General features: G+C 40.7%; 1 protein-coding gene across 6 annotated transcripts in view; it reads right to left on the bottom strand.

Moving 5' to 3' along the window:
* LOC136887089 (band 7 protein AAEL010189) overlaps positions 1 to 14,754 on the bottom strand; it is a 545,233-nt gene that overhangs the window by 87,352 nt on the left and 443,127 nt on the right. For all 6 annotated transcript variants that reach the window (XM_068231058.1, XM_068231060.1, XM_068231061.1 and 3 more), the window contains one exon: positions 5,620 to 5,726. In XM_068231058.1, the coding sequence (XP_068087159.1) occupies positions 5,620 to 5,726 (107 nt within the window). The remainder of the gene's footprint in view (positions 1 to 5,619; positions 5,727 to 14,754) is intronic.

The raw sequence follows: 14,754 nt of genomic DNA, 5'->3' as shown, positions 1-14,754 counted from the left end.
GATCTCAGAGAATTAGAGTAGGCGAAGCTTTATCTGACCCTGTAATAATTAAGAGGGGAATTCTTCAGGGCAGTATTATTGGACCTTTATGTTTTCTTATATATATAAATGATATGAGTAAAGAAGTGGAATCAGAGGTAAGGCTTTTTGCAGATGATGTTATTCTGTATAGAGTAATAAATAAGTTACAAGATTGTGAGCAACTGCAACGTGACCTCGATAATGTTGTGAGATGGGCAGCAGGCAAAGGTATGTTGATAAACGGGGTTAAAAGTCAGGTCGTGAGTTTCACAAATAGGAAAATTCCTCTCTGTTTTAATTACTGCGTTGTTGGGGTAAAAGTTCCTTTTGGGGATCATTGTAAGTATCTAGGTGTTAACATAAGGAAATATCTTCATTGGGGTAATCACATAAATGGGATTGTAAATAAAGGGTATAGATCTATGTAACAGGTTTATGAGGGTGTTTAGGGGATGTAGTAAGGATGTAAAGGAGAGGGCATATAAGTCTCTGGTAAGACCCCAACTAGAGTATGGTTCCAGTGTATGGGACCCTCATCAGGATTACCTGATTCAAGAGCTGGAAAAAATCCAAAGAAAAGCAGCTCAATTTGTTCTGGGTGATTTCCGACAAAAGAGTAGCGTTACAAAAACGTTGCAAAGTTTGGGCTAGGAAGAAATGGGAGAAAGAAGACAAGCTGCTCGACTATGTGGTATGTTCCGAGCTGTCAGCGGAGATATGGTGTGGAATGACATTAGTAGACGAATAAGTTTTAATGGCGTCTTTAAAAGTAGGAAAGATCACAATATGAAGATAAAGTTGGTATTCAAGAGGACAATCTGGGGCAAATATTCATTTATAGGAAGGGGAGTTAGGGATTGGAATAACTTACCAAGGGAGACGGTCAATAAATTTCCAATTTCTTTGAAAACATTTAAGAAAAGGCTAGGAAAACAACAGATAGGGAATCTGCCACCTGGTCGATGCCCTAAATGCAGATCAGTATTGATTGATTGATTGATTATGATTAGTATTTCTTTTAATATTTTCTTTCCATGGAATTGCTCGTTGTATATCAGGTGTTTCCAATTTGTAAGGGCTCGAGGGCCATTTTGGAAACGTTATTCACGTTCGCGGGCCGCACTTCAATAGACCAATTTTCGTAAAATTCTGCAAATAGTACAGAAACACCATAATGAAATAATATGCATAGTTCAATTGAAATGAGGGTTTGATCATTTTAATTGCTTAAAACATTATTTTAAAATTGCATAAAAGAGTGAAATTTGGAGCCGGACTAAGTGGCTGAGACGTTTGAGGCGCTGGCCTTCTGACCTCAGCTTGGCAGGTTCGATTCTGGCTCAGTCCGGTGGTGTTTGAAGGTGCTCAAATACGTCAGCCTCGTGTCTGTAGATTTACTGGCACGTAAAAGAACATCCGTGGAACAAAATTTCGACACCTCGGCGTCTCCGAAAACCATCAAAAGTAGTCAGTGGGACGCAAAAATAACAAGATTATTACTTGGAATTTGGATTTTAAATGTTTTAAAATCGAATATAATCTGTTGAGAACAAGTGAATACTTGAAAAGACGAACTAGTATTAAAGAGTAATTATTTCTGACTTGGGTCTATAAGGTCTATAAAACTTAATATGTTTTTGAACGAGCTAATATACATGTTTGTGACTTTTCTTCACATTATTTTTTACAGTGCTCTCGCGGGCCGCAAAAATGGCTTTGCGGGCCACATGCGGCCCGCGGGCCGCCATTTGGAAACCCCTGTTGTATATACTCTTGTCGTAATTGTTGTTTTTGTTGTTTCGTTGGGTAATTATGTTTCAACTTTACTTTATTATCACACTACTGTAAGCGCCGGGATATTTCCCAATTTGCGATGAATTTGTTAATAATAATAATAATAATAATAATAATAATAATAATAATAATTTTACGTGATATGTAGTAAGAAGCGAAAATTACAGAATACATTGTTCTCATTGATCAATACTCCGCAGTTTTTAACAACAGTACCACTGTCTAAACGCGAGGAGATTTTAAGATAATTTATTTTCCGAAAAAGAAAGAAAGAACATACAGCGTAAATGATGCACCGTACACGGAACAAAATAAGAAAAATCCGCATGGTTTCGGGTAAACCCGTACATTTGTAACCCTATTCAAGTGATATATTTGCCAACGGCCGTAGCCGTGTTGAAACACCGGATCCCGTGAGATCTCCGAAGTTAAGCAACATTGGGCGTGGTCAGGATTTCGATGGGTTGCCATGCGGTGTTGGTGGGGGGTAAGAGAATGGAGGAGCGCAAAAGGAACTGGCCACGCTACCGTAGCCTACGTAAACTCCGGCTCAGGCACACCTCTGCGGACGTTCGGACCTGCCTTCGGGCAGAATAGACCCTTACCTCACCATCTTTAGACACGCAGGTGGTGAAATGTGATAACATGTCTAGTGGCACGAGGGCTGAAAATGAAATGAAATGGCGTATGACTTTTAGTGCCGGGAGTGTCCGAGGACAAGTTCGGCTCGCCAGATGCAGGTCTTTTGATATGATGCCCTAGGCGACCTGCGCGTCGTGATGAGGATGAAATGATGATGAAGACGACCCATACGCCCAGTCCCCGTGCCAATGGAATTAACCAATTGTGGTTAAAATTCCCGACCCTGCCTGGAATCGAACCCGGGACCCCTGTGACCAAAGGCCAGCACGCTAACTATTTAGCCATGGAGCCGGACAAGAAGGTTGGAATGGGGTCCATTCAGCCTCGGGAGGCCAAATTAGTAGAGGTGGGTTCGATTCCCATCTCAGCCATCATGGAAGTGGTTTTCCGTGGTTTTTCACTTCCCCTCCAGGCAAATGCCGGGATGGTACCTAACTTAAGGCCACGGCCGCCTCCTTCCCTCTTCCTTGTCTATCCCTGGTCATTCTCCCCAGTTGTTTCCCCCGACCCAATGTCTCACGCTTCAGGACACTGCCCTTGAGGCGGTAGAGGAGGGATCCCTCGCTGAGTCTGAGGGAAAAACCAACCCTGGAGGGTAAACAGATTAAGAAGAAGAAGATAACATGTCTATTTAGGCTTTTATGCGACTATGCCTGCCACCATAGCGTAACGGTTAGTGCTATTATTTGCTGTCCTTGTAGGATCGGGTTCGATTTACGAATGGCAGGCAGTCTAATATACAGGTAAATGGTACACGCAGATCTCACCTCGACTTGGGGTGTGCCTAAACAGAGCTGCACCAAACTGGGATGCGGATGGGAATTTGCAGTGGATTACGTGTTTCCTTCCGGAATTTACGCGAAGTAACATGGCTCTATTCACACGTTTAATGCGATATGCTGAATTGATATTTTCCCACGAAAGCGCGTGGCAGTAATGTGAAATAGGATGAAACTAAACAAAGGCGAGAGTTCCTGGTCCGAAGTTGCGTGAAATTCTCCATGGTTCCCAGGTTGTATATTGTATCTCTGACCACTGGCGTGGTGCTCTGACGTTGATAATACCTCCCTTAATATCTGTTCTATCGAAATGAGTAAAATAGCTCTTTAGATTTTCCCGTTACCCACCTTGAAGTGACATGTTCGACATGTCCCGCGGGACTTGGACAAAAAATAACCAATTTTTCGGAATCGTCTGCGTTATTAACCGTCGTACGATAAATACGTACATGATATAAAGGAACGGAAATAACATTTTCTTAAACGTTTGTTATATACAGTTTTTTGATAGACCTGATGTTATCGAAAATATTTACCAACTCCACGTGATTACCATGACATCATCATATGCATCTGATAACACAATCCTTAGTGAGTAGATTCTAAATACGTAGTTTAGTTGAAATAAGTCCAGTAGTTTTCCACTTTTAGGAATAGACAGACAGACAGACAGACAGACAGACAGACAGACAGACAGACAGACAGACAGACAGACAGACAGACAGACAGACAGACAGACAGACAGACAGACAGACAGACAGACAGACAGACAGACAGACAGACAGACATTATGCCTCCTCTGATTTTCTCCTCTTATGGATCCTTCAAATAACTGTAGTTCTCGTGGGTGTCCAGTAGTGGCTAAAGAGCATGAATCCTGTAGAAAATAGTAACTTTCTCCGTCATTTGAAGGGTAAACGAAATTATGTGCATAACAACAATTATTTAAAATGAAGGGGCGTTTCACATATAGTCTACAGATTGTATATATAATCAATAGTGTAAGATAAAATTGAAAAAACCCTCTTTTGGTCTTCCTATAAACCCCCAGTCTATTCACTGATTTATGAATGATATGCATATTGAAACATCCTCATAAACCCCGGACTATTCATTGATTTTTAAATGAAATGCATATGGAAACCTGTTCCCGGATGAGTAGACTCTAAATATGAAGTTTGGTTGAGATATAATGAAGAGTGTAAGAGAAAATTAAAAGAAAGAACTCTTCTGGTCTTCCTATAAACCCCCAGTCTATTCAGTGACTTTCAAATGATAAGCATATCAAAACCTGTTCCTGAATTAGTAGACTCTAAATATGAAGTTTGGTCGAGATATAATCAATAGTGTAAGAGAAAATTGAAGAAAAAACCTCTTTTGGTCTTCCTATAAACCCCAGTCTTTTCAGTGTTTTTTAAATGAAATTCATATCGCAACCTGCTCTTGGAAAATTACACTCTAAATGTGAAATTTGGTCGAGATATAACCAACAATGTAAGAGAAAATTGAAACAAAAAACTCTTCTTGTCTACCTATAAACCCAGTCTATTCAGTGATTTTTAAATGATATGCATATCGAAACCTACTCCTGGATTAGTAGACTCTAAATATGAAGTTTGGTCGAGATATAATCAATAGTGTAAGAGAAAATTGAAAAAATGATTCTTTTGATTTTCCTATTAACCCCCAGTATATTCAGTGATTTGTAAATGAAATTCATATCGAAACCTGCTCTTGGATAATTACACCCAACCTATACAATCAAAAGTATAGGTGAAAATTGAATACAGATCTCTTCTTGTCTTCCTATAAACCCCCAGTCAGTTCAGTGACTTTTAAATGGTATGCATACCGAAACCTGCTCCTGAATCAGTAGACTTTAAATATGAAGTTTGGCCGAGATCTATTCAGCCGTTTACTCGTGGTGGTGGAACAAACAAACAAACAAACAAACAAACAAACAAACAAACAAACAAACAAACAAACAAACAAACAAACAAACAAACTGACAGACAGACAAACAAAGAAACAGATACGAAAGCTAAAAACCATTGAACGATCTTGAGTTGACCTAAAACGGATAAATATATGAAAATACGGCAAAATAAATTACATTACAGACAGCGGACCACCTACAACTTTATTTATAAGATGTGAATATGCATATAGATGTAATTTGTTCAATGTACATTCCTTGCGTTTCCAGATTTAATGTAGGTATCTGAAAGCATATAGGCTTAGCTATATATATATATATATATATATATATATATATATATATATATATATATACATACTGTTTGTGTATTAAAGCTTTTCAGTAAATATTCATATGACTATATGACTGTCTTGATAATGAAAAACAGCATTATTTGAGCCATACCTTGAAGCAGACGCACAGTGAGAAGGGCAGGGTGAAGACTACCAGAACCCAGGAGAGAGCGGTTAAGATGGTGCCGCATAACCCGGGGTCGTTCTCGGCATCGTCCGCTGTAGGAAGAAGTAACACTTTTATTATACTACTAAAACATGCAGAATAATTCACTGTACACATACATTAATAAAATGCTAGCTTAAAACATAGAAATAAAATAGTTTTATTTCAACGTCCACAAGTTTCTCACTCTAATAATTTGAACCTAATTTTACTTAACAAAGCTATCACTAATTTTTAATTCTAAGTATACACTAAGATTCATTGAGTTCTTTTGGTTTGTTATTCGTTTTCCTTAGGAGATTCGTTCGATATTATTATGTCAGTTTCAGCAAAAAGCTAAATGTGATGATAGCGGAAACTCCTGCGAGAAATTGGCGACACTGCCTCTGGGTACCAATCCGTTGCCTACGTAATATACAAGGCTTGAAAGAACGGGCGATTTTCCACCTGAACAGCGAGACACATTAGGTTTGTAGTCTTACCGGTAGATGTCAGGGTTACGGGCTGTTGTCAGTGAATTAGAGCCTTAATTTGGTAGTCGATTCGCATTACATGTGTGACAGGTTTGTAGTTTATTAATGGTTTTCGTGGTATCTTTTGGCGTGCTATAGCTGTACGAATTATAGAACCTTTATAGATGCATCCTGTTATTGTTTTTCCATCATTAATTACAACTTTAATAATGTTACATATTTTCCGTCTATAAGTTATTTTGATGATGGTGATGCTTGTTGTTCAAAGGGGCCTAACAACTAGGTCATCGGCCCCTATTTATTCGTACTTTAATACTATAATTTATATTGAATGAACAGAATAGCCTTCACTTCAACAGCGGCTAGTTAAGCTAGCCTTGCAGCTCTGCAGTCGGGAGGCGGAGTGTCTGGCTTCCACCGTAGGCTAACCTGAGAATGGCTTTCCGTGGTTTTCTATTCTCCTGCACTAAGGCAAATTTGGGACATATCCTTTTATAGGCCACCCCATCACCGTCTCCGCACCTTTAATCACGGCTTCAAATCTCGTTGGCTTGAGAAAGTGCGTAGCCCTCTAGGAGGTCCGCCTTATTCCATCAGGGCACAAAATGAAAACGTTTAATAGCAATAAAAGTTTATAGGTTGTTTATTCGTCTAGTTCTGTATCAAAACACCAGGACTACTTTTTTTTTTTTGCAGCGACGAATAATGTGGTGTTACTATCGATACTGTGATAATTATCGTAGGGCCAAGTCATGTAATGTACATTTCGTGCACAATATGGGAATGTGAGTAAAGTATTGAAAATGTGACGTTCGATCTGTTTCTTACTGATACAACCTGACCAGAGAAGTGGAAAATTGCCGTTTCGAGGCAAGGCAAAAAAAACTGGGCTTTTTGTGATTATCAGCAAGACCATCGAAAGTGTATAGAAAGCGTTTCCTTGAACCTGATTTTAGTGTTAGCCTCACAAAGAAGAGGTTTCTTTCAAATAAAATATCATCCATATAAGTAGTATAATGGGAGAGTTCTGGCGCCTCCTCCGCCGCACGCCTCCGCCCGCCTCCTCCTCCGCCGCCGCCTCCGCCGCCGCCGCCTCCTCCGCCGCCGCCCGCGGGAAATTTGAATTTTGGCGGGAAATTTGAATTTTGGCGCGAGATTTGAATTTGTAAACAAAGCCACGTGCTTTTTGACAGCTGTCATCGACAACAACGCAACGCTAACCTCACTGCTGCCATCTTGACGGGCCTAAACCTCACTAGTGCCAACTTAACCTAACTAGCATGAGGTAAACAAAGCCACGTGTTTTTTGACAGCCACGTGCTTTTTGACAGACAACAACGCATCGCTAACCTCAGTACTGCCATCTTGACGGGCCTAAACCTCAGTAGTGCCAACTTAACCTCACTAGCGCGAGGTAAACAAAGCCACGTGCTTTTTGACAGCCACGTGCTTTTTGACAGATTTGTAAACAAAGCCAGGTGCTTTTTGACAGCTGTCATCGACAACAACGCATCGCAAACCTCAGTACTACCATCTTGACGGGCCTAAACCTCAGTAGTGCCAACTTAACCTCACTAGCATGAGGTAAACAAAGCCACGTGTTTTTTGACAGCCACGTGCTTTTTGACAGATTTGTAAACAAAGCCACGTGCTTTTTGACAGACAACAACGCATCGCTAACCTCAGTACTGCCATCTTGACGGGCCTAAACCTCAGTAGCACCAACTTAACCTAACTAGCATGAGGTAAACAAAGCCACGTGCTATTTTGACAGCTGTCATCCGCCATCTTTAAACCACAGAGCACTGTGCTGCCCTCTTGCGTCACCTGTCATCGGCAGTGCTGCCATCTTGACGGGCCTAAACCTTAGTGCTACCAACTTAACCTCACTAGCTCGAGATAAACAAATCCACGTGCTTTTTGACAGCCACGTGCTTTTTTGATAGCTGTCATCCGCCATCTTTAATCTATAGAGCACAGTGCTGCCCTCTTTAGCTACTTACCTTTGAAATGTGGTGGCGGATAATTTGAAAAATGCTTTTCGACAAGCAGCCATCTTTAATCCAGAGAGAACAGTGCTACCCTCTATGTGGTGGCGGCAAATTGAAAAATTCTACGTGCTCTTGTTTGAAAACAAACTCACGTGCTTTTTTGACAGCTGTCATCTGCCATCTTTAATCTATAGAGCACAGTGCTGCCCTCTTTAGTTTGAAATGTGGTGGTGGCAAATTCCACATGCTCTTGTTTGGAAACAAAGCCATGTGCTTTTTTGACAGCTGTCATCCGCCATCTTTAATCAACAGAGCACCGTGCTGCTATCATGCGGGCAATTTCATCACCTATCACCCGCCATCTTTAATCTACAGAACACCGTGCTGCCCTCTTTATGGCTACTACCTTAAGCATGTAGTAGCGGGCAATTTGAAAAGTTCTGTTAGCTATCATCCACCATCTTTAATCAAGAGAGCACCGTGCTGCCATCTTTAGCTAGATACCTTTGAAATGTGGTGGCGGCAAATTGAAAAATTCCACGTGCACTTGTTTGGAAACAAACTCACGTGCTTTTTTGTCAGCTACCATCCGCCATCTTTAATCAACAGAGCATAGTGCTGCCCTCTATGTGGTGGCGGCAAATTCCACATGCTCTTGTTTGGTAAACATAGCCACGTGCTTTTTTGACAGCTGTCATCCGCCATCTTTAATCCAGAGAGCACCGTGCTGCCCTCTTTATCGTAGTAGATGTAAATTCGTCACCTGTCATACGCAGTGCTGCTATCTTTAGCTAGATACCTTTGAAATGTGGTGGTGGATAATTTAAAAAGAAAAATTCTTCAGCAGTCCTCTCTCGACGCTAATTGCATAAGATGGCGGCTATACATGACTCCTTAAGTGTGCTTACGCAAGATGGCTGCTATACACAGGTTCTTATGAGACGCCCTTGGGATGCTTGCGCAAGATGGCGGTTATACAAGGCTCCTTATGAGACGCCCTAGTGATGCTTGCGCAAGATGGCGGTTGCTCTTATGAGGCGGCTTAAGGGTCCTTGCACAAGATGGCTTGAGACGCCCTAAGGATGCTTGCGCAAGATGGCGGACACAAGATGGCGGCTATACACGTCTCCTTATGAGACGCCTTAAGGGTGCTTGCGCAAGATGGCTGCTGTTCTTAGCTTAGAGGCTAACGTGTCGTGCTAGTTCGATTCATTAAATTTGGGGCTTAAATGCATAATGTTAAATATATCGAAAACGGTGCACCGTAGAGCAAAACGGACAAAATTTTTCTGCCTAATACGTAGGTTCGCAGTATGAGGAACAAGAAAATCATAGTCTAATGATGGGATCAACGGTTCGGTTCCTACTTAGGCCCTTTGGCATTTGCTCTGTTTTAGCTTGTATTGAAGCGAGTCTTCGTAACATGATCAGGTCTAGCTATGGTAGAGAGTATAACGTACCGTGCAGGTTCGATTCATTAAATTTGGAGGCTTAAATGCAAAATGTTCAATATCTCGAAAACGGATAAAATTTTTCTACCTGATACCTAGGTTTGCAGTATCAGGAACATGAAAAAAAACATAGTCTAATGATGAGATCGACGGTTCGATCCTTACTTAGGCCCTTTGGCATTGGCAGCTATCTAATTCTACAAGATGGTGACTATACATAGCTTCTTATGAGACAGCTTAAGAGCGCTTGCACAAGATGGCTGCTGCTCTTATGAGACGCCCTAGGGGTGCTTGCGGGAGGTAGCAGCGACAAGACGGTGACTATACACAGCTGCTTATGATACGGCCTAGAGGTGCTCACACAAGATGGTGGCTGCTCTGATGAAGAAAGTTAGCTTTGCATCGTGCAGGTATCTTTACAGCACTAAACCTCATACCTTTGAAATGTGGTGGCAGGTAATTTGAAAAATTCGACGTGCTTTTTCTTCACAGCAGCTATCTTTAAACAATAGCGGCTATACATAAGCTGTTAAGGCCTCCTCTTATGTCAAGGCATAGCTCTATCGAACAAGTTTAAACCTGCATCGGGATAGCTAGAGTAAGCATGTGCTGCAGTGATGACGTCATTATGCATGTTTAGACTTGCAAATCACTAAAGAAACATAACAAGACTAGAATCGAACACCGCACTCTATGCCGTTAACTTTATCATGTGATCGGAACATTGATTGAAGTGTTTAGAACACTAAATAAGTGATCAAGACTATAATAGAACACTGTACTCGATACAACATGTGTTTAGAACATGTCAGGGATACCTTTGTTCTAAGAAGATTAGATTACCGCACATTCCTTGGCTAAAGGGCTAATGGGCTAAAGGGTTAAAGTGCTAAAGGGCTAAAGGGCTAAAGGGCTAATAGGCTAATGGGCTAAAGGGCTAGGGCGCCTCTCCTCTCTTTATCCGGGCTTGAGACCGGCTCTACAACTAGAGGCGGAGTTAACACCCTAAGGAAGGGAGAATGTTGGGAAATAATCTATACGAATATAGCTACTCGATCGACTATATACTACAGATGGATGACTTAGGTGAGGGTAAGCGCTTACTTAATAATACCTACACGACGTAATTCATACTCTATTTCAAAAATATCTTCTTTGTACTGTGTGTAACCAGCATCATGATAGGCTCTTAGCAGTTGTAAACGTTTTACGAGTACGTTGGGGTCTTTACAGTAGCTTATATCTACATAGGGTAACAGAGGCTTGTTGTGAACTTTGAGTCTATATGCAGACAGTTGATGTGCAGGGACTTGTTTTGATGTAATACGTGCTTCAGCAGTAGCGTTTCTAGGTACAAACATAACTTGTTTCGATAGCGATGAAGCGTTGAAATTTCCTTCTTCTTTACCTTGCATCTCTTCTTGAGATGTTTGCACTTCGACAGAACGTGTAGTAGGCTTAGGAAATGAAGTAAAATCATCAAGCTGTAATGGCAATGAATTTTCTTCTTCTACTTTCCCTTTACTACTGTTTTGATCAACATCATTATCCTTATTATCATAATCATGATCTTGCCTCTCTTTATCTTGAAGTTTGTGCTCAGTAACAGAACTTGCAGCAGGCCTAGACAGCAAGGGAGAATTAAAAATCTCTCGCAGAGGTGTACTTTTTAAACATAAATCAGTGTTCGCTGGAATATGGTTGAGCTCTTTGTATTTTGTTCCCGATGAAGCTACATTACACGCGGCTTCATGACGTTGAGCGTTGTATGCGTTCTTGAACTCTCTTCTACAATGTTTGCATTGAAAAATCGTCCTACATGATATCTCATGACGTCTCCTGTGATAGCTTCGGGAAAATGCTTTTCCACACTCTTCGCAAATATACCTAGAAATAGGTTTTTCCATGACGGACTTTTATCTTCTGCTAACAGATTCTTCTTTAAATCTACTCGACATTTGTTACTCTCTACTTCGATGATGCGAACAGCTTAGCGATTAATAGTAAACTAACACAAAAGCGTATAACCAAGGTAGCAACAGTAAGGTTTAAGCCCATCAAGATGGCAAGAGTGAGGTTAGCGACGTTCTGCTGTTGGATTTTAAATTCCGCGCTGTAACATGCATAAGGTGGCAGCCTTGAGGTTTACTGCCGTAAAGATGGCAGCAGTGAGGTTAGCGACGCTCTATTGTACTTCAAAGTGAGGTTAGGGTTCGTCAAGAAGACAGCTGTCAAAAAAGCACGTGGCTATGTTTACCAAACAAGAGCACGTGATCGTGACGTCACGGTCACTTCATCAATCCTTAGCTCTACGTCGTTAAGAGCAGCATTAGGATTAGCTATGTTTAAAAATCTTAGGAACAGAGCAGCAGTATGAATAGCCATGTTTTAAAGCGTGTAGACATCACCTATCGATTTTACATGCATCGACTCTCGTACTAAACTTCTTCCGCTAGATCGTGCTGCTATCTTAGCATAACCTATACGCATGACCTTAAAGTACAATGAATAGTCATATTTCAAAGCGTGTACGCATCAACTATCGATTTGGCATGTATCGAATCTCGTACTGAACTTCTTCAGGTAGATTGTGCTGGTATCTTAGCATGAACTTAAAGTACAAAGAATAGTCATGTTTCAAAGCGTGTACACAACACCTATCGATTTCGCATTCATCGAGTCTCGTACTAAACTTCTTGCGCTAGATTGCGCTGCTATCTTAGCATAACCTATACCCATGAACTTAAAGTACAAAGAATAGCCATGTTTCAAAGCGTGTACATATTACTTATCGATTTTGCAAGCATCGACTCTCGTACTAAACTTCTTCCTCTAGATTGTGCTGCTATCTTAGCATAACCTATGTGTATGAACTTAAAGTACAAAGAATAATTATGTTTCAAAGCGTGTACAGATCACCCTGAACTTCTTCCGCTAGATTGTACTCCTATCTTAGCATAGCCTATACGCACGAACTTAAAGCACAAAAATAACGATGTTTAACAGCGTGTACACATCACCTATTGATTTTGCATGCATCGACTATTTTTTACCGCCAGAGTGTACAACGATCGCATATGTGTATTGCTAACGTATGTGTATGAAGTTAAAGCACAAAGAATAGCTATGCTCCAAAGCGTGTACACATCACCTATCAATTTTGCATGCATCGACTATCGTACTAAACTTCTACCGCTAGAGTGTACAACGTTCGCAATTGTGTGCTGCTACCTATGTGCGTGAACTTAAAGCACAAAGAATAGCGTGTACACAACACCAGTCAATTTTGCACGCATTAACTCTTGTACTAAACTTCTGTCACAACAGCGTGCGATCATCGCTTGTGTGTGCTGCAATCTTAACATAACCTATGTGCACGAAGTTAAAGCACAAAAAATACCCAAGTTCAAAGCGTGTACACATCACCTATCGATTTTGCATGCATCGTCTTTCTTACTAAACTTTTCCACTAGAGCGTGCAACAACCTTATAAGTATGCTGCTAACTTAGTATAACTTATACGCATGAACTTAAAGCATAAAGAATAGCGATGTATAAAAATCTTGTGAACATAGCAGCAGTAAGAATAGCAATGTTTTAAAAGCGTGTACGCATTGCCTATCGATTATACATGCATCAACTAGAGTACTAAACTTCTCCCGCTAGAGTGTGCTGCTATCTTAGCATAACCTATGTGCACGGATTTAAAGCACGAAGAATAGTTAAGTTTCAAAGCGTGTACACAACACCTATCGATTTTGCATGCATCAACTATCGTACTAAACACATTCCGCTAGAATGTACAACGTTCGCATGTGTTTGCTCTGCTACTTTAGCATGACCTATGCGAACGAACTTAAAGCACAAAGAATAGCGATCTTTGAAAATCTTGCGAACATAGTAGCAGTAAGAATAGCAAGGTTCAAAAGCGTGTACGTATCACCTTTTGATAATGCATGCATCTTCTACTAGAGCACGTGACCATCGCTTGTACGTGTGCTGCTATCTTAACATAACCTATGTGCACGAACTTAAAGCATAAAAAATAGTTGTGAGTAAAAATTTTGTGAACATAGCAGAGTGTTTACTACGTAGGTGTAGACATTGAACATTGCATGCTGAAGCAGCATACTACGTGACCGTGACGTTACGACGACGTGCTCTTGTTTGGTAAACATAGCCACGTGCTTTTTTGACAGCTGTCTTCTTGACGAACCCTAACCTCACTTTGAAGTACAATAGAGCGTCGCTAACCTCACTGCTGCCATCTTTACGGCAGTAAACCTCAAGGCTGCCACCTTATGCATGTTACAGCGCGGAATTTAAAATCCAACAGCAGAACGTCGCTAACCTCACTCTTGCCATCTTGATGGGCTTAAACCTTACTGTTGCTATCTTGGTTATACGCTTTTGTGTTAGTTTACTATTAATCGCTAAGCTGTTCGCATCATCGAAGTAGAGAGTAACAAATGTCGAGTAGATTTAAAGAAGAATCTGTTAGCAGAAGATAAAAGTCCGTCATGGAAAAACCTATTTCTAGGTATATTTGCGAAGAGTGTGGAAAAGCATTTTCCCGAAGCTATCACAGGAGACGTCATGAGATATCATGTAGGACGATTTTTCAATGCAAACATTGTAGAAGAGAGTTCAAGAACGCATACAACGCTCAACGTCATGAAGCCGCGTGTAATGTAGCTTCATCGGGAACAAAATACAAAGAGCTCAACCATATTCCAGCGAACACTGATTTATGTTTAAAAAGTACACCTCTGCGAGAGATTTTTAATTCTCCCTTGCTGTCTAGGCCTGCTGCAAGTTCTGTTACTGAGCACAAACTTCAAGATAAAGAGAGGCAAGATCATGATTATGATAATAAGGATAATGATGTTGATCAAAACAGTAGTAAAGGGAAAGTAGAAGAAGAAAATTCATTGCCATTACAGCTTGATGATTTTACTTCATTTCCTAAGCCTACTACACGTTCTGTCGAAGTGCAAACATCTCAAGAAGAGATGCAAGGTAAAGAAGAAGGAAATTTCAACGCTTCATCGCTATCGAAACAAGTTATGTTTGTACCTAGAAACGCTACTGCTGAAGCACGTATTACATCAAAACAAGTCCCTGCACATCAACTGTCTGCATATAGACTCAAAGTTCACAACAAGC

The sequence above is a fragment of the Anabrus simplex genome, chromosome 1 (genome assembly GCF_040414725.1).
Source record: "Anabrus simplex isolate iqAnaSimp1 chromosome 1, ASM4041472v1, whole genome shotgun sequence".
Classification (NCBI taxonomy): Eukaryota; Metazoa; Arthropoda; class Insecta; order Orthoptera; family Tettigoniidae; genus Anabrus; species Anabrus simplex.
This window is presented reverse-complemented; position numbering and strand designations above follow the sequence as displayed.